Genomic DNA, 27,623 nt, shown 5'->3' with positions numbered 1-27,623 from the left:
AGTTAAGTCTTTGGGGATATTGTGATGAAATAAATGTATTTTCTATGTGAGGATGTTAATTTGTGCTGCTGAGTGGATGCAGAAGATATACCAGTATGGATGGAGTGGTGTCTCCCTAAAATGCACAGGTAGCACTCCTGGCCCCCAGTGTTTTAGAATGTGACCTTATTTGGAGAGAGTCTCTACACAGGTCATCTGGTTATAGTGAAGTTGTGAGGGTTGACTCTATGCAACAGGATTGGTCTCCTTACAAAAAGGTGACAATTGGTATCCAGAACTGTGAGATAAAAATTACATAGTGTTTGCGTCAGCCAGCCTCTGGAATGTTTTTCAGCGGCCCTAGAAAACTAACAGAATACACCTCCATCAACAGCATTAAAAGCATACAACCCATAGAAGAACCAAAGAAGCACACCCATCTAATCACAGGTTTCCCCTTCAACTCCCATTGAACATCCCTGCACAACTAACTCTTCCTAGTTCAGACCAGGAAACTTGATCACACATTGGGCTGTGGCTCCTCGGCTGTCGGTGTCTCCCTGGCAGACACGGATCCGAGTGGAGCTTGTGCTGCTCCATTGTACAGCATTCCATCATCCCCATGATGCATAGAGGCCAGTCATGAAGATTTTCTTAAACAGAAGATTCTAGCCTGAAGAAGAGCACAATCAGATAAATGTAAACAAGTGAGATTTCATTATGAGGGAACCTAGAATAGGCATTGTTCCTTAAACTTTTTGAGGAGTAGTTTTCTCTGTGCCGTGTTTGGGTCCTTGTTTATATTTTCAAATGAATTTCAGCTTACAGGGAAGGCTGGTCAAATGCTTGACTGGACTATCATTATCCCATTTATGCTATTTTCCCTATATTGATATTTCTTATTTGTTGTTTGGGCAGTTAAGCTCTTTCCCGTAGTTTGTGTTTCCTTAAGTCAGAGCATGACAGCACGATTGCTCACTAGGTTCCCGTTCGGCTCAGTCACCCACAGAAATGCTGTATCAAATGTATGAGCTTCCACTTCCTATCTTCACATCAATCCACCCCTTTCCTCTCTCTTCCTATAATTCACCGGTGTCAGTCCCCTTGCCCCCTCCCTCTTCACTCCCCACAAGCAAGTCAGATTTCATTGTTGACCCTGTTTTACTATTGGCCCTCTTCGATTACTGAATTTACAAAAGGAAAACACATATTCCAGGGTAAAAGATCCAATGGATTTGGTTTCTCAAAAGGACTTGTCTAATTACACACATATGCAAGGGTAACTTCAGAAATTTATTGGTAGGTCTTAATTCACAGAAACATTGGCACTTTACAGCAAAACAATTAGCATAATGAGAAATAAGTCACTGAGTGACATGTGGTGTTTTGGACCAGCTACACAGCTCTGTCTCTGCAAAGAAACAGGGTCCTGCCAAGACTCTTGGTTTGGCAAGTGTTGTTCTGGACTTGTAGGAACATTTGGCGGCACCATCCAGAGGGATTTACTTGCAACTGATTTTGTGGGGTTTTTCTTGGTCTCCTTGTGCAGTAAGCACAGCTTCAACTATTTTCATAACATTTCTCTTCAACTATTTTCACAACATTTTTCTAACAATCTGGAAAAACAGAAAGTAACAAATCCCAATGAGGGGACTTCTTGGTTCTCCATCCTTTCTCTGTGGATCCCAAGTGGGTCTCTGGAGGTGACCTTCCCCCTTTCCCATCTGCACCACTCGGGGAAGCTCTGGCTAGTATCCTGCCCTGAACCCATTTCCCTCTTGACCAAGGATTCCTCTTTAAATGGTGGAATAATCTATGTGGCTATGTATTGGGCCCTCTGGGGTGGTTGTTTCCCACTTCGGATGGGTTCAGGAAATTTTTGATTTTTGCATTCATCCAGCTTTTGTTTCATGGTTTGACTGAGAGTGCAATCCTTACTGGTTTTTACATATGAAGGAGAAGGGGTGTTTATGAGATGTTTCAAAGTTCACAGGAACATTTAACAAAAATGGCCATAGATTGAGTTTCAAGGCACAACATAATAAATCCTGTGGGTTGCAGTCCCAGAGTATGTTCTCTTGTCCACATCCTCAGGGACTGGAAATCAATTAAAAGGAAAGCAATGGGAAAGCCAGCACCTGATCTGAAATTCAGCACACACCTTATAGAAAAAAATGCTAAAAAATACCAAGGCTTGGGACCAGAAGAGAGCACAATGAATGGTAGTCTATGTTAATATTAACAAGAATATTAATATGCCAATCTCTTGAGGAAATAAGCATTATCGGACTTTGCTAATGGCTGCCATGCCCTGTATGACTTGATGTTAGGGACAAGGAAACATAGATTAATCTTAGCTTTGGAATCATAGCCCTAAAAGACCATGATTCCAAACACTGCAAACAAAACATCAGGTAAAGAATCACACTGCCGTTCCTTTAACACCAGGTTGAATATCACAGGAAGGCTGTTGTGGGTTCAGCTTGGGGTCACTCCCCAAACATTGGGACATGACTGTGCCCATAGACTGCAGGTCATCATTGGCTGCACCACTGTACACTAAGGCATGAGTGTTTCCGTGGACACTCAGTAATCCTACTGACACATACCTGGAGAAGTAGGAAGGTTTCTGTTCAAAAAGAAATGAAAAATTATTGTCAGAGCAAACCGAGAATGAATGCAATAGTGATCTCAGAGTCGGGGAAGCTGAAAACGAATGGATTCTTGAAAATTTATTTAGCTAATATTACACTGTAACTGGGCCTCGCTTGCTTATTTACATGGATTCACGTGAGGGAGGTGCTGGAACACGTTTAGGAGGGTTACCTCTCTTCTATATCAGCGTATTCACTGTCTCTGTTGCCATATCGCACATAATGAACGTCTGGAAATTCCACCATACAGTCGTAGGAGATAGAGAGTGAAAAAGGTAAACTCAGTACCTTCATAATATCATCTTAAATTAACCGAGAAAGATAACTAATAAAACGGACATTTAGGAAACTGAGGAAACAAACCCGATCACGGAAAAACACCCCTACTTTTCCTTGGAGCATAGCCAGGTGGTACTCCTGCAGGAGGGATGCCACTCATCCCAACCTCCGGTGGGGTTCCCCACCTTGGCGGGCCACTGGTCTTTAGGGCCACGCACAGAGGTTCTAAACCGAGCCTTTGGGTTTCCCGGGTGCTCGCCCTCCTAAAGAGATCACTTGCTTTTGGTGTACCTGAGGGTGGCATTCGTGCCTGGGCCTCAGCAATCTTGCCCATCTTCCCCGGCAGCAGTAGGCGCACGGCCACCTGGATGTCCGGGAGGTGATGGGTCACACGCTTGGCGTAGCGGGCCAGGTGACCAGCCTCCGGTGGCGATGCGGTCCAATATGTCATGGACCATAGAATCCATGACCACTCACGGACTCCGGGGAAAGGCTGAGGCCCTCGTGAACCTGTTTCAGCATGGAGGGAAATAGGCGGCAAAGCTGTCCCCGAGTTGTCCCCGCGGCGGTTGGCATGGCGCCTGCGGGAACCTCGGAGTCCTCGCCTCTTATCTGGGCGGTCATGGGGAGTGGGCCTCTTTGGGCTTGGATGCTCTGGTCTTCTCACAGGTCGTCTTAGAGGAAGCCTCAGCCATGGCGGAGGCAGCGGCATTAGATTACAAGACCAGACTGTGACCGTTGTGGACCAGGGAAACCGGTCACTTTGGTATGGCCGTGTGGCTCTACGTCACAGTCCAACTCGACATCTGATTGGATGAAGTGTCACCAGGGAGCCTGTCAAACAATCCTCCCTCCATTGAAGGTGATTGGATGATCCTGTTGCTTGGCATCATGTCAGCCAATCACAGGGGCGCGTGGCCTCAGCGGCCCCTGATACCTATCTCAGACAAAGGAACACAGAGTCTTGCTCTGTCGCCAGGCTGGAGTGCAGTGGTGCGATCTCAGCTCACTGCAACCTCTGCCTCCTGGTTTCAAGCGACGCTCCCTCTTCAGCCTCCCAAGTAGCTTGGACTAGAGGCAGTGCCTCCACACCTGGCTAAGTTTTGTGTGTGTGTGTGTGTGTGTATATATGTATATATAATATAGTAAAATGTGGTTTCATCATGTTTCCTTAGGCTGGTCTCGAATTCCTGGACTACAACGATTCTCCTCCCTTGGCCTCCCAAGTTTAAGGGATTACAGGCATGAGCTATTGTATCTGGCTGAGAAAACTTATTCCAGGAAAATAAAACATGATATTGATACCCATTAAAGGATGCACCCAAACAACAAACAAAAAAACATCTGTGGGCCGGGCGCGGTGGCTCAAGCCTGTATCCCAGCACTTTGGGAGGCGAGACGGGCGGATCACGAGGTCAGGGATCGAGACCATCCTGGCTAACACGGTGAAACCCCGTCTCTACTAAAAATACAAAAACTAGTGGGCGAGGTGGCGGGCGCCTGTAGTCCCAGCTACTCGGAGGCTGAGGCAGGAGAATGGCGTAAAACCGGGAGGCGGAGCTTGCAGTGAGCTGAGATCCGGCCACTGCACTCCAGTCCGGGAGACAGGCGAGACTCCGCCTCAAAAAAAAAAAAAAAAAAAAAAAAAAAAAAAAAAAATCTGTGAATATTTATAAACGTGGTTACAAAACTCATACTTGAAAATTAAACTAAATCACATTACACACACACACACACACACCACACAAAGATAAACTTTACTGCTATAAATAACAATTTAGAAGCATCAAGCGGGACAAACATTACTAATGGAACAAGCAGACCTCATAGAATCTTTTTTCAACATTACCTCTATTATACAATTCATTTAAATACATAAAAACACACAGTGCAGAAACAGCTAAATCAAAAATTCAATGAACAGCACCCTTTTCAAGCTTCTGAGAAACTGAAGTAAGGATTCTAACTCATTCGCATTTGTTTAATTCTATTATTTCCCAGTCTACAATATTTTTTAATGCAAAGCTTAATGTCCTGTGAGTATGCATCACTTACAATCGAAGTATCCAACGAGAGGACCAAAACCCCACTCTCCACTGGCTCAGCTAATGAAGTGTCTTCAGCTCTGGGCCTGAGCCATTGGCTCAGAATGTGAGCAGGTGACCAGTCCTGATCCCATAAACGACCTTGAGCTGTTCATCCTTGTAAATTGAAGAGAAAATTAGTTTGAGTGTTTGTCTACTTTTTATTTCTTCGTTTGATTTTTCGTTTTCTTGTAATTGTGGTGACTTCAGGATTTGAATCCAAGGCTGTGAGTAAGCATGTCTCCTACCTCTTGCATCATATTGTGAAGGAAAGTTCTCTAAAAAGGAATTTGGAAGAAAGAGACTATTCCTGTGAACAGCTTGCATACCAGGGAGGTGCAGACTTCAGTGTAAAACAAAGGTGCAGTTCCAGAGAACCAAAAAAGGATACGGCTTTTATAGAGAAAGTTCTCATCAAGGTTCCCAGTACAGTGCATTCATGCAAATAAAGGATTCAAACTTAGTTCTGATTTGATGACTAAGTTGAGTTCTGATTGGTCAACACGACTGAGTCCTGATTGGCCAGGGCAGGTGAGCTCAGGTTGGTTGGTTCAGGTGACCTCTGAAAGTTGCAGAGTTGGATAGAAGTGAGGGTTTTGGGGGAATTCCTAGTACATGTGTGAGCTCTGGTCTGCACGTGGCAGCTTGGCTCTAGTTTACATTTAGGCTCAGCCACTGGGATCCATCTTGAAAGACTGGCTCTTTTAGGTTCACATTAGTCCACAAGTTTAAGAAAATGATAGTGACCAATTAAAAAAACTAGGATGACTCTCCTGTTTTTTTTTTTCAATTTCATTGTTGTGGGGCTTTTTCCCTTTCAGGCACATGTGTCTGACAAAATTAACACACTATGATAATTTGAGACAATAAAAACACTTCAGTACAATGCTTTCTCCAAAATATGATTGGGCCTGATTCTTGACCCAATATAATACTCTTCCTCTTTCATTAGATGTCACTCTGGAATAAGAGTGAAGGAGTGTGGAAGCGAGTGAGGGCACAGAAGAAGCTGTAAAGGGCGGCTATTTACTCTTTTTCCTTATCCCAGACTATTTACCTAGTGTAGTGACCATATGTCCTGATTTTGCCTGTTGTCCCTGAGTAATTCTTAATAGCACCCTCTTTCACTCTGAAACATGTCCAAATTTGCAACTCTGTACTTCCCAGGGTAACTAGATCATGCAGTTAGTTGTAAGTGTAGTAGCTCTCAGATCTTTGTTAAACGAAAAGATAAATAAATGAACCTATATTAGATAAGAGACTGGCCCCTGACAACTACGAGACCATTGCTGAATTCTGTGGCTAGTCCACACGACCCTTCTGGACCACTTGGGTACAATCCCTTTTCTGTACTGCACTTTAAAAAAATTATTTCTCTACAAAGCTGTCTGAGTCCCCGTGTTAAACCCATGAGAACGGCAGATTTTGTTTCCTCCATGATCTGCGTATCACACTGACTCCTCCCAATAACCCTTTATGGGGTAGATATTTTAGCCTCAACTTTTTGGCAGACAAGAAACACTGTAACTAAGTAACGTGTCCAATGATCACACAACTGATAAATGGAAGGGCAGAAATGCAAATCCACGTCAGTCTGACTCCAGAACCCAAGCACTTGAACATTGTCTTCTGCCATCCTCTCTCATATTGCAGTGATGGCACCTTCAACGCATGGATACCTAGGTAGACAGTCTGAGGTGAGCCTCCCCTTTACAACAAGTCTTTTCGTAGCTTGATCTTTCCCTGAAGGCAACGTGATAAATTCAGAGGTGTAAAAGCAAAAGCATCAAGTTAGCCTTCCTGCAAAGGTATGCAAGGAACTTGATTTTCTTGTGCAACCACGGGAGTTTCTTCAAGCAGCAGTTAGGAAATTCAACCATGCCTGAGCTCAATTCTGTGTTTCAATAGCTGTCTGAAACATTTGGATAGCCATTCCATGTTGCACAATTGTGTCCAATACATGGACTCCAACTTAGCATGGTTCAACTTAAAATTATTTGCCTTTACGATAGGTTTAACCAGAATTAACTCCATTTTAAGTTGGGGAGCATAAGTTTACTCTGTTGCAAATTAGTGAGAGAAAAGGTAGGAAGCAGAGAGTGGGAAAATGTTCAGGTTAGGGTTACATGGTCATCACCTGATGATCCACATTTAGCTCTGTGATAGCCAATTTCATGTCTTGTCTTGTCTTTCAATCAGGGGGAGATTTTTTTCCCAAATAAGCAAGGACAGAGATCTAGGTAACTCCACTTGATTGAGTTACAGTACCTAGATATGTGGTAATTTCATTCTGAATGCTTCCGTGAATGTGCTTTTTGGTAAGATTAACATTTAAATCAATGGGCTTCAGTACAACGGACTGCCCGCCATAATGGCCTGAGTACCCTAGAACTTAAAAACAGAAAAAGAACAAAAAGACTGACTTCCCCCAAGCAAGAGTAAATTCTGCTGCAGACAGCGTTCACACTTGAACTGCAACATCGGCCCTCCCATGGGTCTTCAGCCTCATGGCCGTAACGTCAGCTTGTACCTGGGACTCCAGGCTGCCAGCCTACCCGGCAGATTTAGGACTTGACAGCTTCCTTAATCACATGATTCAGTTTCTTAAAATAAATCTCTCGATAGATAGATAGATAAATATCCTATTGGTTTACTTGTCTGGAAATCCCCTAATACAAGCTTTCTGCACCAAAACATTGCTGCAGAGATCTGAGTGTTGTTTCCACGTGTAAAATATCCGGTTATATATCAGACATTTTCGTGATTCCATTAATCAATACCTGTCCCTTTGATTAGTGACTACACAGTTATGTCAGTAGTTTTCCCTGGGTCTTAAGAGATGTTTCTTCATCATTTGATATGACTGGGGACAGCAACATATTCAGTTCAATGGTAAAGTTGAGGACTTAATTACAAGTATTATCACTGAAGGTAACAATCCCTTGAACATCGGCAGAGTCCATGTGGCACGTGCTAACCAGAAGATTGAATGAACTTACTCCACTTCTGACCTTGCCAGTTAACTGCACTCCTTTCATTACCACCCATATAGCCACACTCATATTGTTTATGTCAATTAAACCAGGCATTGCTATAGTATAAAAAGAGGCACCACTGACTGAATGGCGACTTTGCCAGGCATTGTTCTAAGTGCTTTACAAGGAACACTTCAATTCCTTTCATAAGATCTCTGTGAAGTAGTGTTATTATCTCCAGTTTGTGGATAAAGACACTGAACCACATAAGAGTGTCACTTGTCCGAGATCAAGCAGGTTTCTGCACACTTAAGCTTCTGCTCAGAAAAAGAAAATATCATCAGAGTGAACAGGCAACATACAGAATGGGAGAAAATTTTGCAATCTGTCCATCTGACAAAGTTCTGATATCCAGAATCTAAAAGAAATTTAAAGAAATTTACAAGGAAAAAAACAAACAGCCCCATCAAATGTGGGCAAAGGATATGAACAGATACTTCTCAAAAGAAGACATTAATGCGGCCAACAAACAGATGAAAAAAGCTCATCGTCACTGGTCATTAGACAAGTGCAACTCAAAACAACATGAGATATATCTCATACCACTTAGAATGGCGATCAGTAAGAAGTCAGGAAGCTACATATGCTGGCCAGGTTGTGGAGAAATAGGAACGCTTTTACCCTCTTGGTGGAAGTGTAAATTAGTGCAACCATTGTGGAAGACAGTGTGGGGATTCCTCAAGTATCTAGAACCAGAAATACCATCTGGCCCAGCAATCCCATTACTGGGTATGCACGCAAAGGTGTATAAATTATTCTATTATAAAGACACAAGCACACATATGTTTATTGACGCATTATTTACAATAGCCCAGACTTGGAACTAACCCAAATGCCCATCAATGATAGACTGGATAAAGAAAAGTTGGCACATATTCACCATGGAATACTATGCAGTCATAAAAAAAGAAGGAGTTCATGCCCTCTGCAGGGACATGGATGAAGCCGGAAGCCATCATTTTCCACAAACTAACACAGGAAGAGAATACCAAACTCTGCATGTTCTCACTCAAAAGTGGGAGTTGAACAATGAGAACACATGGACACAGGGAGGGTAACATTTTACATTGGGACCTGTCAGGTGTCGGGGACAAGAGGAGGGAGAGCATCAGGACAAATACCTAATGCATGCAGGGCTTAAAACCTAGATGACGGGTTGACAGGTGCAGCAAACCACCATGGCACATGTGTACTTATGTAACAAACCTGCACATACAGCACGGATATGCCAGATCTTAAAGTAAAATAAAAAGAAAAGAAAAGAAACAAAATAGTAACCCCTAGAAGTAACACCATTTTAGAGGTAGCAGAATAGAGATTTAGTGAATGACAAGATAGATCAGAATAATTATACACGATACCACATATAGAGAATGAAGAAAGAAAAGATTAAAGAGAGGCAAGGAGACTAAAGGTGTGGACAAAGAAAGTAGGATGAACATCATATGGGCATTACAGAAATTGAAATAGGAGTGAATTTTGAGAAAATAATATTCAGAGAGAAATGGCTGGTAATTTTGCAGAACAAAGGAAACACATGATTTGCCGATTCAGGAAACACACTTATACGCATCATACTAAAGCTACAGAAAAGTGAAAACATAGAGATCATAATAGTTGAGAAAAAACACATTGCCTTCCAGGGAATAACAAAGTGTATGTCAGCAGACCTCTGTCTATCAATGAATGGAAGTCAAAAGCAGAGTCTGAGAGAAAATACTGTCAACATAGAGTTGCATTCCTAGCTAAAGTATGAAATAATAAGAAGGCTGTGATAGACAGGCAGGAGAACCACCCAGAATCCCTGTCGAGGATGGATTTGATGTTTGTGAGGCTCGGAGTGCAGGTAGTTGCCAGTCAATAGCCACTTGTCCCTGAGGACATTACCTGAGCTGCCTTGCTCTACCTCATGCCCTTCCTGAGGTGGACCACATGCAAGGACAAATCCAGGAAGGGGTATAAAGATCTAGTTAACTATTCCCAATGCTGAATAACTCTGATGAGCCATTTTATCTTCAGAGCTTCTCTGGGTATCCCAAGAGGCTTTTGTTTGGTCTGAAGTAAGCATGAACTTCTTCCTCTGCCCACGCCTGCCTCCTTCCTGTCCGTTCCTCAGCTGCTGATCCGGGATAAGTGTCCTGCACACTAAACTCCATCACAGTGTCAGCTTCCTGCAGAACCTAACACAGAAACAATGATACGGGAGAGAAATTGAAAACTCCTAGTGTTGACATCAACAGAAGCCTTGTTAAAGAAATTTCCGAAGAATGTGATTTAAAGAGATGTAAAGTGACCAAAAGAGTATGACTGGCAGTGCCAACAGGGAATAGTAATGCAATACACTGACATATGGGGTGAATGAAAAACAATGATTTATGAAACGGATACGGTGAAGACTACGAAGACATTGAACAAACAATGAAATAAGAAAGAAGTAAATATTATAATTACGCATCATGTGTGCAAGAGCAGCATCCTTGCGATTTAAGGGGCACATGACCTGTGGCATCCCACTGTTTTTCACGCATTCTTTCCCCAAGAACTAAACATTGTCAACTCTGCTTCAATTTATATCTGTGGTGCAGTTTATTCCATGGGAAATAATTGATTTCATTTGATAATTTTGCATGTAATCACTTCGCTACATGCTCATTTCTGTCAGTTTGATTCCCAGGCCTCTGTTTATAAGGATTAGTCAGATCAACGTTATTTTTGTAGCTAAGTCCCTTAATATTTTCACTCTTATTCTCCCCAGAGCATTTGGTGGAATAGTCCACATGTCCGTTATGTTCGATTTGGGAACATATAAAAAGAAATTCTTGATATAAACATCTTACCTATTTAATCCTGTTTTTCGAACATGTCTCATATACAGAATTCTTTTCAATACACAAATTAGGATGCAAAGAGAGTACATGAAATAGCCAAGTAGAATTTTCAGGAAGCATCTCATTATTCCGGGTCCTTGAGCACGGAAACTACTGTTCTGATTGCTTCAGAATTATCCAATTCTATTCCTTTCTTGTCCATAAACTCCTGTTTTTAAAAAACACAAACTTTTATCAGTTGCAATTGTGCATCATTGGCTGATGGGAGCGTCCAAAGAGAATGCCAAGCCCCAGTCTTCACTCATTTCACACAGAGGAACCTGCAGCCATGAGCCACAGCCATTGGCACAAGCATGGAAGATGACTGGGACTGAAACAGTATGTGCGTTCCTTGGTGTTGCCCTATTACATGGAAGAGGGACAGAGAATGATTTTTGCTTGCTCTGTGACTTTTTGCTCACTGCTTTCAAATGTGTTGATTTGGAGATGTGAATCTGTAGCTGGTAGTGGGGGCATGTCGCTTGCTCCTTGCAATGACTAAGAAAAAGATGATGAGGCACTAAGAGAACTAAGATGATCCCTCCTTTCTCCTCCTGGGATGTCAATGTTAATATTCCTGTTAATGTTAATGCAATATAATTTACATCGTATTGTCTTCTTGGCCCGTTGGGTGTGTGTTTTTCTATATCTGTATTGCTGAGGTTCAAAACAGTTGTGACTTACCAGTTACTTTTTAAAAAGTATTATTTATATCTAGCACTCACTTCTGTGGAGAGAGAACATATTCTGGGATTTCAATCCTTGGAAATGTATGATGAATTGCTTGAAAGCCCTGTGTTTGTCTATTGTATTGTTGTTATCAGTACTTTCAAAATATGTTGTAAATTCCCCTTCCGAGTAGGATGCTGACACCTGATTAGGATGTCAATTCAAGTAAATGATAAAACGAACCCTGGATAATCTACAGAAATAAAATCCTTCTGCAACTTATAATATTGTGATAAAACCCTGGCAGGAGAGACCAACCACAGAGGATTTCACCTGTGGCAGAGCCACAAGTGCTCAAGAGAAAGAATGTGGGCAATGCAAGATGCTCCAGAGAGCTTTCGTGAACAGTGCAGGTGGAAAGAGGGGGCCGATGGCTGATCAAGGAGGCCATGGAGAAGTCTGTTTTTCATTTTAGGCCCAATGCTGACTAACTGTGCTGGGCCATAATACCTCCACAGCTCTCCTTCAAATAGATAAACTAAGGATTTAGGGCCATTGACCCACCTTATCAGGATTAGTACTTATTTTTGAATTTTAAGAAAATCTCATAAAAGTATTTCAAAAAGAATAAAAAAGTTTGCTTCCAAAAGTGACTGAAAAAATCTTTCACAAAATTAACTGCAATAAATGTCCCCGTGTGGTGCTTTGAGACTGTCTTACACATCCCTAACAAAATTATGGAAACTGAAGCCTCTTTTCAGAGCTGTTTGCCTTTGCAGGGATAAAAAGTAACTATGGAGTTGTTTGAAGAACACTGCATTCCCCTCAATCACTTTATTTCTATCAGGCTCATTGGTGCTGTATGAACTTGTCAGAAGTTTTCCATAGGACATAAAAATGTCCCACCAAAGAATATTAATTCTTGCATATGGTTCTAAGCACTTAGTCTCATGAGTAGTCATTTTTGTAAACATTGAATGATTAGGACTTTCTTCTTGTGTGTTGCCTTTGTAAATTCAGGAAGTATACCGGAGCGTTAGTGAAATAATGTTTAAAATGCACCATAATAGGGGGCGGAGCAAGATGGCCGAATAGGAACAGCTCCAGTCTCCAACTCCCAGCGCGAGTAACACAGAAGACCGGTGATTTCTGCATTTTCAACTGAGGTACTGGGGTCATCTCTCTAGGGAGTGCCGGACAATCGGTGCTGGTCAGCTGCTGCAGCCTGACCAGCGTGAGCTGAAGCAGGGCGAGGCATCGCCTCACCTGGAAGCGCAAGGGGGAAGGAATCCGTTTTCCTAGCCAGGGGAACTGAGACACATAACACCTGGAAAATCGCGTAACTCCCACCCCAATACTGCGCTTTAAGGAACAGCACACCAGGAGAATATATCCCACACCTGGCCGGAGGGTCCCACGCCCACGGAGCCTCCCTCACTGCTAACACAGCCCTCTGCAGCGATCTATCCGCAAGGCAGCAGCGAGGCTGGGGGAGGGGCGCCCGCCATTGCTGAGGCTTAAGTAGGAAACAAAGCCGCTGGGAAGCTCGAACTGGGTGGAGCTCACAGCAGCTCAAGGAAACCTGCCTGTCTCTGTAGACTCCACCTCTGGGGACAGCCACAGCTGAGGTCCAATAGGGAAAGCAGCGGGGGCGGTGCAGAGGCGAACGACTCTGTCTGACAGCTTTGGGGAGAGCCGTGGATCTCCCAACGCGGAGGTTGAGATCCGAGAACGGACAGACTGCCTGCTCAGGTGGGTCCCTGACCCCTGAGTAGCCTAGCTGGGAGACATCCCCCACTAGGGGCAGTCTGACACCCCACACCTCACAGGGTGGAGTCACCCTGAGAGGAAACTTCCAAAGGAAGAATCAGACAGGTACACTCGCTGCTCAGCAATATTCTATCTTTGGCAACCTCTGCTGCTGATACCCAGGCAAACAGGGTCTGGAGTGGACCTCAAGCAATCTCCAACAGACCAACAGACAGTCCTTCTGACTGTCAGACGGAAAACTATCAAACAGGAAGGACACTATACCAAACCCCATCAGTACGTCACCATCATCAAAGACCAGAGACAGATAAAACCACAAAGATGGGGAAAAAGCAGGGCAGAAAAGCTGGAAATTCAAAAAATAAGAGCGCATCTCCCCCTGCAAAGGAGCGCAGCCCATCGCCAGCAACGGATCAAAGCTGGTCAGAGAATGACTTTGACGAGATGAGAGAAGAAGGCTTCAGTCCATCAAACTTCTCAGAGCTAAAGGAGGAATTACGTACCCAGCGCAAAGAAACTAAAAATCTTGAAAAAAAAGTGAAGAATTGACAGCTAGACTAATTAATGCAGAGAAGATCATAAACGAAATGACAGAGATGAAAACCATGACACGAGAAATACGTGACAAATGCACAAGCTTCAGTAACCGACTCGATCAACTGGAAGAAGAGTATCAGCGATTGAGGATCAAATGAATGAAATGAAGCGAGAAGAGAAACCAAAAGAAAAAAGAAGAAAAAGAAATGAACAAAGCCTGCAAGAAGTATGGGATTATGTAAAAAGACCAAATCTACGTCTGATTGGGGTGCCTGAAAGTGAGGGGGAAAATGGAACCAAGTTGGAAAACACTCTTCAGGATATCATCCAGGAGAACTTCCCCAACCTAGTAGGGCAGGCCAACATTCAAATTCAGGAAATACAGAGAACGCCACAAAGATACTCCTCCAGAAGAGCAACTCCAAGACACATAATTGCCAGATTCACCAAAGTTGAAATGAAGGAAAAAATCTTAAGGGCAGCCAGAGAGAAAGGTCGGGTTACCCACAAAGGGAAGCCCATCAGACTAACAGCAGATCTCTCGGCAGAAACTCTACAAGCCAGAAGAGAGTGGGGGCCATATTCAACGTTCTTAAAGAAAAGAATTTTCAACCCAGAATTTCATATCCAGCCAAACTAAGTTTCATCAGTGAAGGAGAAATAAAATCCTTTACAGATAAGCAAATGCTTAGAGATTTTGTCACCACCAGGCCTGCCTTACAAGAGACCCTGAAGGAAGCCCTAAACATGGAAAGGAACAACCGGTACCAGCCATTGCAAAAACATGCCAAAATGTAAAGACCATCGAGGCTAGGAAGAAACTGCATCAACTAATGAGCAAAATAACCAGTTAATATCATAATGACAGGATCAAGTTCACACATAACAATATTAACCTTAAATGTAATGGACTAAATGCTCCATTAAAAGACACAGACTGGCAAACTGGATAAAGAGTCAAGACCCATCAGTCTGCTGTATTCAGGAGACCCATCTCACATGCAGAGACATACATAGGCTCAAAATAAAGGATGGAGAAAGATCTACCAAGCAAATGGAGAACAAAAAAAAGCAGGGGTTGCAATCCTAGTCTCTGATAAAACAGACTTTAAACCATCAAAGATCAAAAGAGACAAAGAAGGCCATTACATAATGGTAAAGGGATCAATTCAACAGGAAGAGCTAACTCTCCTAAATATATATGCACCCAATACAGGAGCACCCAGATTCATAAAGCAAGTCCTTAGAGACCTACAAAGAGACTTAGACTCCCATACAATAATAATGGGAGATTTCAACACTCCACTGTCAACATTAGACAGATCAACGAGACAGAAAGTTAACAAGGATATCCAGGAATTGAACTCATCTCTGCACCAAGCGGACCTAATAGACATCTATAGAACTCTCCACCCCAAATCAACAGAATATACATTCTTCTCAGCACCACATCGCACTTATTCCAAAATTGACCACATAATTGGAAGTAAAGCACTCCTCAGCAAATGTACAAGAACAGAAATTATAACAACTGTCTCTCAGACCACAGTGCAATCAAACTAGAACTCAGGACTAAGAAACTCAATCAAAACCGCTCAACTACATGGAAACTGAATAACCTGCTCCTGAATGACTACTGGGTACATAACGAAATGAAAGCAGAAATAAAGATGTTCTTTGAAACCAATGAGAACAAAGATACAACATACCAGAATCTCTGGACACATTTAAAGCAGTGTGTAGAGGGAAATTATAGCACTAAATGCCCACAAGAGAAAGCAGGAAAGATCTAAAATTGACACTTAACATCACAATTAAAAGAACTAGAGAGGCAAGAGCAAACACATTCAAAAGCTAGCAGAAGGCAAGAAATAACTAAGATCAGAGCAGAACTGAAGGAGATAGAGTCACAAAAAACCCTCCAAAAAATCAATGAATCCAGGAGTTGGTTTTTTGAAAAGATCAACAAAATTGACAGACCGCTAGCAAGACTAATAAGAAGAAAAGAGAGAGGAATCAAATAGACGCAATAAAAAATGATAAAGGGGATATCACCACTGACCCCACAGAAATACAAACAACCATCAGAGAATACTATAAATGCCTCTACGCAAATCGACTAGAAAATCTAGAAGAAATGGATAATTTCCTGGACAATTACACTCTCCCAAGACTGAACCAGGAAGAAGTTGAATCCCTGAATAGACCAATAACAGGCTCTGAAATTGAGGCAACAATTAATAGCCTACCCACGAAAAAAAGTCCAGGACCAGATGGATTCACAGCTGAATTCTACCAGAGGTACAAGGAGGAGCTGGTACCATTCCTTCTGAAACTATCCAATCAATAGAAAAAGAGGGAATCCTCCCTACTCATTTTATGAGGCCAACATCATCCTGATACCAAAGCCTGGCAGAGACACAACAAAAAAAGAGAATTTTAGACCAATATCCCTGATGAACATCGATGCAAAAATTCTCAATAAAATACTGGCAAACGGATTCAGCAGCACATCAAAAAGCTTATCCACCATGATCAAGTGGGCTTCATCCCTGGGATGCAAGGCTGGTTCAACATTCGCAAATAAATAAATGTAATCCAGCATATAAACAGAACCAAAGACAAGAACCACATGATTATCTCAATAGATGCAGAAAAGGCTTTTGACAAAATTCAACAGCCCTTTATGCTAAAAGCGCTCAATAAATTCGGTATTGATGGAACGTACCTCAAAATAATAAGAGCTATTTACGACAAACCCACAGCTAATATCATACTGAATGGGCAAAAACTGGAAAAATTCCCTTTGAAAACTGGCACAAGACAGGGATGCCTCTCTCACCACTCCTATTCAACATAGTGTTGGAAGTTCTGGCTAGGGCAATCAGGCAAGAGAAAGAAATCAAGGGTATCCAGTTAGGAAAAGAAGAAGTCAAATTGTCCCTGTTTGCAGATGACATGATTGTATATTTAGAAAAACCCATCGTCTCAGCCCAAAATCTCCTTAAGCTGATAAGCAACTTCAGCAAAGTCTCAGGATACAAAATTAATGTGCAAAAATCACAAGCATTCTTATACACCAGTAACAGACAAGCAGAGAGCCAAGTCAGGAATGAACTTCCATTCACAATTGCTTCAAAGAGAATAAAATACCTAGGAATCCAGCTTACAAGGGATGTAAAGGACCTCTTCAAGGAGAACTACAAACCACTGCTCAGTGAAATCAAAGAGGACACAACAAATGGAAGAACATACCATGCTCATGGATAGGAAGAATCAATATCGTGAAAATGGCCATACTGCCCAAGGTTATTTATAGATTCAATGCCATCCCCATCAAGCTACCAATGAGTTTCTTCACAGAATTGGAAAAAACTGCTTTAAAGTTCATATGGAACCAAAAAAGAGCCCGCATTGCCAAGACAATCCTAGGTCAAAAGACAAAGCTGGAGGCGTCACGCTACCTGACTTCAAACTATACTACAAGGCTACAGTAACCAAAACAGCATGGTACTGGTACCAAACAGAGAATAGACCAGTGGAACAGAACAGAGTCCTCAGAAATAATACCACACATCTACAGCCATCTGATCTTTGACAAACCTGACAAAAACAAGAATGGGGAAAGGATTCCCTATTTAATAAATGGTGCTGGGAAAATTGGCTAGCCACAAGTAGAAAGCTGAAACTGGATCCTTTCCTTACCCCTATACGAAAATTATTCAAGATGGATTAGAGACTTAAATGTTAGACCTAATACCATAAAAACCCTAGAAGAAAATCTAGGTAGTACCATTCAGGACATAGGCATGGGCAAGGACTTCATGTCTAAAACACCAAAAGCAACGGCAGCAAAAGCCAAAATTGACAAATGGGATCTCATTAAACTAAAGAGCTTTTGCACAGCAAAAGAAACTACCATCAGAGTGAACAGGCAACCTACAGAATGGGAGAAAATTTTTGCAACCTACTCATCTGACAAAGGGCTAATATCCAGAATCTACAAAGAACTCAAACAAATATACAAGAAAAAAACAAACAACCCCATCAAAAAGTGGGGAAAGGATATGAACAGACATTTCTCAAAAGAAGACATCCATACAGCCAACAGACACATGAAAAAATGCTCGTCATCACTCGCCATCAGAGAAATGCAAATCAAAACCACAATGAGATACCATCTCACACCAGTTAGAATGGCAATCATTAAGAAGTCAGGAAACAAGATGTTGGAGAGGATGTGGAGAAATAGGAACACTTTTACACTGTTGGTGGGATTGTAAACTAGTTCAACCATTATGGAAAACAGTATGGCGATTCCTCAAGGATCTAGAACTAGATGTACCATATGACCCAGCCATCCCACTACTGGGTATATACCCAAAGATTATAAATTACTCTACTACAAAGACACATGCACACGTATGTTTATTGCGGCACTATTCACAATAGCAAAGACTTGGAATCAACCCAAATGTCCATCTGTGACAGACTGGATTAAGAAAATGTGGCACATATACCCCATGGAATACTATGCAGCCATCAAAAAGGATGAGTTTGCGTCCTTTGTAGGGACATGGTTGCAGCTGGAAACCATCATTCTTAGCAAACTATCACAAGAAGAGAAAACCAAACACCGCATGTTCTCACTCATAGGTGGGAACTGAACAATGAGATCACTTGGACTCGGGAAGGGGAACATCACACACTGGGGCCTATCATGGGGAGGGGGGAGGAGGGAGGGATTGCATTGGGGAGTTATACATGATATAAACGTTATGCACATGTACCCTAGAACTTAAAGTATAATAAAAAATAAAAATAAAAATAAAAAAAATAAAAAAATAAAAAATAAACTTGAAAAAAAAAAATAAAAATAAAAAAAATAAAAAAAATAAAAAAAATCAAAAATAAAATGCAAAAAAAAAAAAAATAATGCACCATATCCAGCTGTGGAATGTTGACTAGAAGTGTAAGGTGACTGACATAGACAAATTATAGGCAAGGTAGAAGAGAAATGGGTCCTTGATGTTGAAGACTGAACGGGAAATGAATACATCTGATTATCCGTCTCTGTGGCTAAAAGCAGGTAAAGGGCAATAAGTGAGCATTGGTGATCTAATGGTGTGTTTTGCTGAAAGAAGGAACTAAAGGAATTGGCGTGCATCACGTAACTAACAAATTATAAGCATCATACCAAGAAAAACAGTAGTAGCAGATCAAGGATACCCTCAATAAGTTTTGTCAACATGATCCGTATCAAGGAATTCCCGTTGAAATACATACTATTCCTGTGAACAGTTTGCATACCACGGAGGTGCAGACTTCAGTGTAAAACAAAGGTGCACTTCTAGAGAACCGCAAGGAGTTGAGCAACTCTACTGGACAATTGCCTCAGGTAGAAGATAAGGTACTATTGACTAACATGGTTACTTCCAAGGTTCAAATCCTCTGGCTACACTAAGCCCTGTGACTGTGTCACCTCATCGGCACTTGATCAAAATTGACCTACCTACTGTTTTGATTTTGAAACTTTAAGCTATAGCAGAGAAAACAGCTTCCACTTCATGTAATCCCACTGATTATTTAAGAATGTGAGCCCTTAGAAAGGGGGAGGTAAGATAATACTTGAGGTTGAAAATAGGTATGAATGGTATAATCCATCTTTGTAGGAAGATATGTACATTAATAGATCACAAGTCTGGATGGTTAATACTTCTAATTGGTGGGATTATAGGTGATTTGTTTTTATACACGTGATTAAAGTAGGCTGGGTATGGTAGCTTATGCCTGTAATCCCAGCACTTTGGGAGGTTGAGACAGGCAGATTGCTTGAGCCCAGGAGTTCGAGATCAGCCTGGGCAACATAGCGAGATCTCATCTCTACTAATAATCAGAAAGATTAGCTGGGTGTGGTGGCATGTGCCTGTAATCCCAGGTACTAGGGAAGCTGAGGTGGGAGGATTGCTTAAGCCCAGGAGGTCAAGGCTGCGATGAGCTGATTGTACCACTGCACTCTAGCCTAGGTGACAGAGCAAGACCCTGTCTCATAAAAATAAAATAAAATAATAATTTTTAAAAAGGGATAAAAGTATTGTTTAAAGGCAGGAATTAAAATGCATGCATTTATACATATTCCTTATTGTATTAGCTCAGGCTACCGTAACAAAATACTATAGACTAGGTGACTTAAACAACAAAAATTTACTTGCTCACAGTTCTAGAGTCTAGAAATCTCAAGTCGATGTCCAGCACAGTCACATTCTGGTGAGGGCTCTCTTCCTGGCTTGTAGACAGGCACCTTCTTGCTGTGTCCTCGCAAGTTGCAGACTGGTCTCTCTCTCTCTCCTTATAAGGCCATGGTCCTATTGGATGAGGCCCTGACTGTTATCACTTCATAACCTAAACTACCTCTGAAACAACCTATCTAAAGATACAATAACACTAAGGATTAGGGTTTCAACATATGAATTTGGGGATCACAGGTGACAAAATTCATCCATAGCATTTATGCTCACCATGAACACCAGAAATGTTTAGTTCATAAAACAGCAAATTCTGTTTAGTAGAAAAATCATACCAGAAGTTCGGTGCTACAGGTCATTAGAAGATATGATGTGCTTAATATGGTGTTTGTTAGCAAGTGCCTCCTGCCCCTTTCTCCATCCAACTTCAGTCTTGGATGTTAACTCCCATTAAGCTGAAAAATACTTTCCAGAAGGAAAGAGAGCCCAGCTTGAATTCCAACCCTTATTCACCTTGAGCAGATTACATCAGACCCTGTGTTTTCATTTCCTCATTCTGCGATAAGAAGGTTAGTCCACATGACCTTCTCTCATAAGGTTCTCTAACTCTGTGATTCCAACTCTAAAGAAAAAGCACCTACCATCCCCAAGTCAGGACTCACTGGACCTGGACAGAATTGAGTATTTCCCCCAAGGAATAATCTGCTAAAAGTTTTCCTTCAACCATTTTGTTTGGCTGAAAGGGTAGCCTTGTGTACTTTTCATTCCTTAGACTACCTACCAGAATGAACTGCAACAGTCACACAATAACTATTATATTTATTATTTTATTGCTACATTGGAAGTGAAAATAAACTGTAAGAAGTTGCAAAAGGATGCAACTTCATGAAGATTACAAAACAATTGAGGCATCCATTGTAGAAGGTTAAAATTGGCTTATCCTGTATGAGATGCAAGGACTACACGTACAAAGGTCATCAATGGCAAGATTATTGACAGCATCTGCCATTTGGAATTTACATACCAATGGGAAGTTTAAAAAGGAACTTAAGGAAACATTCACTACCCCGACCTCTTAGCCAGGGAATACAGTTGAGAAGAAATCAGAAGATGCCTGAAATCTTTACAAACACATAGGGTTACAAAAAAACAAACCTAAAACCAAGACTGTCAGACAATGTTGAAATCTACTCTTTGGAGGAGATCCCCATTTTACGATGTTTGAACACACTCTTTCTCCTGCTGGATAGCTGGGGGGATAAAAGAAACAAAACATTACAAAAGAATTTTCCTAAGACTAAGTTCAGCTTCTTCCAAAAGAGCTCTTTGTAAATCATTGAAGGCTGCCATACATGCTTTAAATTTAGAATGCCAAGGCATTAACTACAAAACTCACAGTGGGGTGTGTGCATGCATGCGTGTGTATGTTAACCACCTGAACATTCATTAGAAACTACATCAACTGTAGGGTTTGTTTTTCCAAATGCTGTTGTCATATTTTCAGACTATTCAAGACAGAGGAGTAAGTGAAGTACTTTCTTCAGATTTATCTATCACTACACAGTTAGGAAATTAGACACTTTCAAATAATTTTAACTAATGTTGCAACTCTCAAATAAAACTGACATAACAAAAAGTGTCCCTCAGCCTTTGTGAATATGCTTAGTTTCTCCAGCAGGGTGTAACTCCAGAGGACAGAACCGATCCCTTGAATCTGAGAGCTTTGAGTATACCAAGATCTAAATTTGTTCTCACCTTATCTTGTCATCAGATATAGAAAGCCAAAGCTGCAGTCTACAGGGTTATTTAGGATAATATTATGGACTCAAATTTCTAAATGCAGAAAAATGCCAAATACCCAAAAGTAGACAAAAACTAAGTGTTTTTTAGTGCTACATCCAATATCCCAAGACTGGTTTTAATGTGTTTTAATAATTTTCTAACAAGAAACTAGTTTTTTATTTCCCTATCACTACTGGGCCCACCATATGAGAACCAGAAGAAAACTATTTGATAGTTTTAACTGCTGTATTAAATACCATGGTACTCTAATTATTGCTTACTTTGCATCAAAACTTTACTAGAAGATAGGTTTATTTAGTGAACCTATTAACTTTCTCTATTGTTTGTTTCCATCAGAACCCTCCATGACTTACTTTCCTTTGAAGGAAGAGTATTTTTTTCTTCGGTATTAGTTTTCTTCAGTTTTGACCTGTCAAACTTCTCCACTTCCGACAAGTCTGGTTTATCACTCATCTTGACTAGAAGAAAGCCTGAAAAGAAAAAAACTTTTTTAAAAAAATTATTATTATACTTTAAGTTCTAGGGTACATGTGCATAACGTGCAGGTTTGTTACATATGTATACTTGGGCCATGTTGGTGTGCTGCACCCATCAACTCGTCAGCACCCATCAACTCGTCATTTACATCAGGTATAACTCCCAATGCAATCCCTCCCTGCTCCCCCCTCCCCATGATAGGCCCCAGTGTGTGAGATGTTCCCCTTCCCGAGTCCAAGTGATCTCATTGTTCAGTTCCCACCTATGAGTGAGAACATGCGGTGTTTGGTTTTCTGTTCTTGTGATAGTTTGCTGAGAATGATAGTTTCCAGCTGCATCCATGTCCCTACAAAGGACACAAACTCATCCTTTTTTATGGCTGCATAGTATTCCATGGTGTATATGTGCCACATTTTCTTAATCCAGTCTGTCACAGATGGACATTTGGGTTGATTCCAAGTCTTTGCTATTGTGAATAGTGCCGCAATAAACATACGTGTGCATGTGTCTTTAGAGCAGCATGATTTATAATCCTTTGGGTATATACCCAGTAATGGGATGGCTGGGTCATATGGTACTTCTAGTTCTAGATCCTTGAGGAATCGCCATACTGTTTTCCATAATGATTGAACTAGTTTACAATCCCACCAACAGTGTAAAAGTGTCCCTATTTCTCCACATCCTCTCCAGCACCTGTTGTTTCCTGACTTTTTAATGATTGCCATTCTGACTGGTGTGAGATGGTATCTCATTGTGGTTTTGATTTGTATTTCTCTGATGGCCAGTGATGATGAGCATTTTTTCATGTGTCTGTTGGCTGTATGAATGTCTTCTTTTGAGAAATGTCTGTTCATATCCTTTGCCCACTTTTTGATGGGTTGTTTGTTTTAGAAAAAAACATTTTTAAGAAAACGTACATGGCAGAACTATCTTCGGACTAAAGGGTCACAAGCAAAAAATTTCACATTTCATATCAGTGTATATTCTACCTGCCAGTGTATATTCTACCTGCTTATTTTCAACAGAAAAACAGCAGCACATCTTAGAAAATCCCAGCACTTTGGGAGGCCGAGGTGGGTGGATCACTGGAGGTCAGGAATTCAAGACCAGCCTGGCCAACATGGTGAAACCCCATCTCTACTAAAAATACAAAAATTAGCCAGGCATGGTGGCGTGCGCCTGTAATCCCAGTTACTCGGGAGGCTGAGGCAGGAGAATTGCTTGAACCTGGGAGACTGAGGTGGCAGTGAGCCGAGATTGCACCACTGCACTCCAGCCTGGGCAACAGAGCAAGTCTCTATTAAAGTAAAAAAAGTTATATTTTTGTTAAAATAATTTCAACTCTACATCATTAGCCCGTTTCTGATAGGCAGTAAATGCCACTACATCAGAACGTACTATAAACCAAGGTGCCCTAGAAACCCAGAGCCAATATGTTGGACTCTTAAAATCACAGCAAGAGTAAAACGGAGGTGATAGAAGCACAAGAGCAGATAGGGATAGAAGAAAAAGTAAAGACTGACTTTAAACAAGTAATTATTTTGTAACAGGAGATAGCACTATTTGAGCATCTTCACTTTTTATTAAATTACTTTTGGTTTTTGGCATTTTTCTTGAGAGATGGGGGGCAGTACACAAAACAGAGTGGCATAAGTTGTACTAATTTCTTTCTATTTTAAATCCCCAAAGACGATAGTACATTAAGGCACTACAATGCACGCCTCATAATAGCTCCTTGTGGCACTGGTTTGTAAACGTTGTAAGAAGAGACAGCTAACTAGGATCAGACCCATGACTTCAGCAGAATGGGATAAACCAAAGAGAAGTGAGTCTTCTTTCACCATGTTTTCTCTGCAAAGAGACAGGGAAGGAGATGAGACTCAGAAGTCCGTGGCTATGGACCTGACCAAATGCCTGGTGCTCTGTGAGCATCCAGAGTTTGTCCAAAAGAGACAATAGGGTATCCCAGAAATCGGAAGGCAGAGCTCTCATAAGCGAGCCCGGCCCCACCCTAGTGGAGTAAGATACTATGTCTAGTGCTTGGGGTAGAATGGAGAGGCTCCCAAGCAGTCAGAAGTGCCGAACATGCCTCCATTCCGTCGAGGTTACCCTAAGACCCTCCTCTGCCGAGCGATCAGACGCCAAGCTCCGAGCTGGGAAACTGGAACTAACAAATAAATAAATTGGCCGGGCGCGGTGGCTCAAGCCTGTAATCCCAGCACTTTGGGAGGCCGAGACGGGCGGATCACAAGGTCAGGAGATCGAGACCACCCTGGCTAACACGGTGAAACCCCGTCTCTAAACTAAAGAATACAAAAAAAAAACTAGCCGGGCGATGAGGCGGGCGCCTGTAGTCCCAGCTACTTGGGAGGCGGAGGCAGGAGAATGGCGTAAACCCGGGAGGCGGAGCTTGCAGTGAGCTGAGATCCGGCCACCGCACTCCAGCCTGGGCAACAGAGCCAGACTCCGTCTCAAAAAAAAAAAAAAAAAAAAAAAAAAAACAAATAATAACAGCAGGGCCAGGCGCATAGGCCAGTCTTGCATACCTTTTCAAATAACTATTAGCGTTGTCTGGCGCCCAGCGTAACGGCCACGGATGGGAGGGAACGAGGGCCCAGCCCCAGAGGGCCCATTCCGAGGGGCCCCCAAACTCCTCATCCTCAAAGCCTCCGACATGCAGCTACCGCGGACGGGTCGCTTTAAGGGTCCGCCCCCACCCCCCATCCCTGGGTCTTGTTCCCAGGACCTGCACCCTGCAGGGCTGGGCTTCGCGCGCGGAAGGCGGCGCCAAGGGAAGGCAAAGGCGCAGACTCGCCAGGCCTGGCGGCGGCGCAGACGCAAAGCGCCAGTCCCAACCCCGGCCCCTCTGGCTCCCGAAGGTGTGGCATCCTCCGCCTCGCGACCCCGAGGCCTCCCTGTCCCCATGGTCCTCTGGCTCCTACGAGGCCACAGGTCCTCACCTGAAGGCTTGAAGACTCGTGAAAAGCTGTCCGCGGGGCTGAGACCCAGGCTCGCTCCGGACCAGGTTAGAGTTCCCGCGCAGAGGCCTGCAGCGCTAAGCCCTGCAGCAGACCCCGCCCCAGCCCTGTCTGATTGGCCCAGGGTTTCCGGACTCGTTTCCTTCCCCTCCTCCGCTTCAGCCTCCAGAGCCTGCCCACCATCTCCTTTATGATAAGGGGCTTGGTGACATCAGAGCAGACCCCGCCTCCCCAGGCCCCACCTCCCAGGCCCCTCCCACTGCTTTAGTCCTGAGGGTCCACATTCCCTTAATCATAAGTACCCTTACTCTTTCACAATAACAGAGACCTCTGCATTAAGCAGACACATCTTGCCCAGTGAGCTTAGAACATCTGGAACACTGAAGTCCAAGCCGAATGACCGGTATTTAGGCTCTCTGGGCTTTTTATAGCCACTGGGGCTTAAGGACGCTATGAAAACCTAACAGTAGGTTGGAAGTGGGGCTCGGTGTTGTCTGCTCTAATCCTTGGCCAGGTCGTGGAGTAGGGGTGCTCATGGTGAGGGTGGGTGGTTCAGGGCCATTCACCCCTACAACTGGACATTTCTGTGACAGTAGTGCTCTCCTATGAAATGTAACAGTCACATTTGCAACTTTCTCGGCCACGGAACCCGATAGCAATCAGTTTATAATCACAGAACAACTGAAGCTATTCACCTTTATATCCCCAATCCCTAGCACTTTGGCCCACAAGACACATTGGTTGTGGAGATGTCTATAGATTGAAGTAGTAAATCTGTGACGGGGAGGAATTTTTGGACAATAGCACCACCCAGTGTCTATTGGAAGAGAAAATTGAGGATCCGGTATTTACTTGAAAGGACTAAGTGTTCAAGATCATTTTCTGGATGCTTATCCAGAACCTTACAGCATTAAGGTAAGGTGGAGGTAGAACTATGTCTTTAGCTTGCACCCCATGTATGGTGGTACAGATTTATATAGATCAGAAATCACTCTTTCCACAGGGATTTCTCAAGCCTTCCCCACCTCACTTCATTCCCTTTTCTTTGCTCTTGTAGCACGTTCTGTTAATTTGAAAATTGTGTATGCTTGTTGGAGAAACTTTTAAAACAGAAAAGCATACTCATTCAACAAATAATATTAATTGAGTACCTACAATGTCCCTGGCATCAAATATAATAAACACCAGTGTTTCCACTACTCAGATTTCAATGTTGTTAACATTTAGGTATATTTACTTTGTCTTTCTTTTAAGGAATGAAAACTTTACAGAAAAAAAATTGAGGTTTCCTTGACCTTCACTCCATTTCCATTCACCTTCCCTCTTCCCCAGGGGTAGTCCTATCCTGAATGTGATGTGTAACTTCCAGCGTATTTTTTTAACTTTTAAGTTCAAGGGTACGTGTGCAGGTTTTTACGTAGCTAAACTATGTCATGGGTGTTCGTTCTACAGATTATTTCATCACCCAGATATTGAGCGTAGTACCCATTAGATATTTTTCCTGGTCCTCTCCATCCTCCCACCCTACACCCTCTGGCAGGTCCCAGTATGTGTTGTTCCCCTCTGTATCCATGTGTTCTCATCATTTAACTCCCACTTGCAAGTGAGAACATGTGATATTTGGTTTTCTGTTCCTGCATTAGTTTGCTAAGGATAATGGCCTCCAGCTCCATCCATGTCCCTGCAAAGGACATGATCTCTTTCTTTTCTATGGCTGCATAGTATTCTATGCTGTATATATACCACATTTTATTTATCCAGTCTATGATTGATGGGCATTTAGGTTGGTTCCATGTCTTTACTACTGTGAATAGTATTGCAATGAACATACCTGTGCATGTGTCTTTATAATTGAACAATTTCTATTCTGTCAGGTATATACACAGTAATGGGATTGCTGAGTCAAATGGTATTTCTGTCTTTAAGTCTTTGAGGAATCGCCACACTGTCTTCCACAATGGCTGAACTAATTTATACTCCCAGCAACAGTGTACAAGTATACATTTTTCTCCACAACCTTGACATCATCTGTTATTTTTTCACTTTTTAATTATAGCCATTCTGACTGGCATGAGATGGTATCTCCTTGTGGTTTTGATTTACAGTTCTCTAATGATCAGTGATGTTGAGCATTTTTTTAATATATGATTGTTGGTCACATGTATGTCTTCTCTTGAAAAGTGTCTGTTAACATCCTTTGCCCACTTTTTAATGGGGTTTGTTTTTCTCTTGTATGTTTATTTAAG

At 42.2% G+C, this 27,623-nt stretch overlaps 2 protein-coding genes across 2 annotated transcripts; both read right to left on the bottom strand.

Annotated features, from left to right (window-relative positions):
- Window positions 1-2,826: 2,826 nt before the first annotated feature.
- Window positions 2,827-20,846, bottom strand: LOC117077703 (histone H2B type F-M). The gene is given in 9 exon segments (XM_033201376.1): window positions 2,827-2,863; window positions 3,204-3,225; window positions 3,228-3,336; window positions 3,338-3,382; window positions 3,384-3,444; window positions 3,446-3,538; window positions 3,540-3,621; window positions 3,624-3,694; window positions 20,782-20,846. Coding segments are annotated over 9 exon segments (585 nt in total).
- Window positions 20,847-20,918: 72 nt separating this feature from the next.
- LOC117077991 (thymosin beta-15A) lies at window positions 20,919-25,514 on the bottom strand. Its single transcript, XM_033201526.1, has 3 exons — window positions 25,360-25,514; window positions 22,276-22,392; window positions 20,919-21,369 (listed from the first exon to the last, which is right to left on the bottom strand). Exons 2-3 carry the CDS (start codon window positions 22,373-22,375, stop codon window positions 21,332-21,334), a joined length of 138 nt encoding a protein of 45 aa, XP_033057417.1. The 5' UTR covers window positions 22,376-22,392; window positions 25,360-25,514; the 3' UTR covers window positions 20,919-21,331.
- Window positions 25,515-27,623: the final 2,109 nt, after the last annotated feature.

Source organism: Trachypithecus francoisi, unplaced genomic scaffold (assembly GCF_009764315.1).
Source record: "Trachypithecus francoisi isolate TF-2019V2 unplaced genomic scaffold, Tfra_2.0 Lachesis_group6, whole genome shotgun sequence".
Taxonomy (NCBI): domain Eukaryota; kingdom Metazoa; phylum Chordata; class Mammalia; order Primates; family Cercopithecidae; genus Trachypithecus; species Trachypithecus francoisi.
Note: the sequence above shows the minus strand (reverse complement) of the source record. Positions and strands in the feature narration are given on the sequence as shown.

What these genes read in the sequence shown, in the direction of transcription:
- LOC117077991 (XM_033201526.1), bottom strand. Translation starts at nt 22,375, where the DNA reads ATGAGTGATAAACCAGACTTGTCGGAAGTGGAGAAGTTTGACAGGTCA. An exon ending in TACTCTTCCTTCAAAGGAAA is followed by an intron (nt 21,370 to 22,275) that starts GTAAGTCATGGA and finishes TTATCCCCCCAG; the next exon opens with CTATCCAGCAGGAGAAAGAG.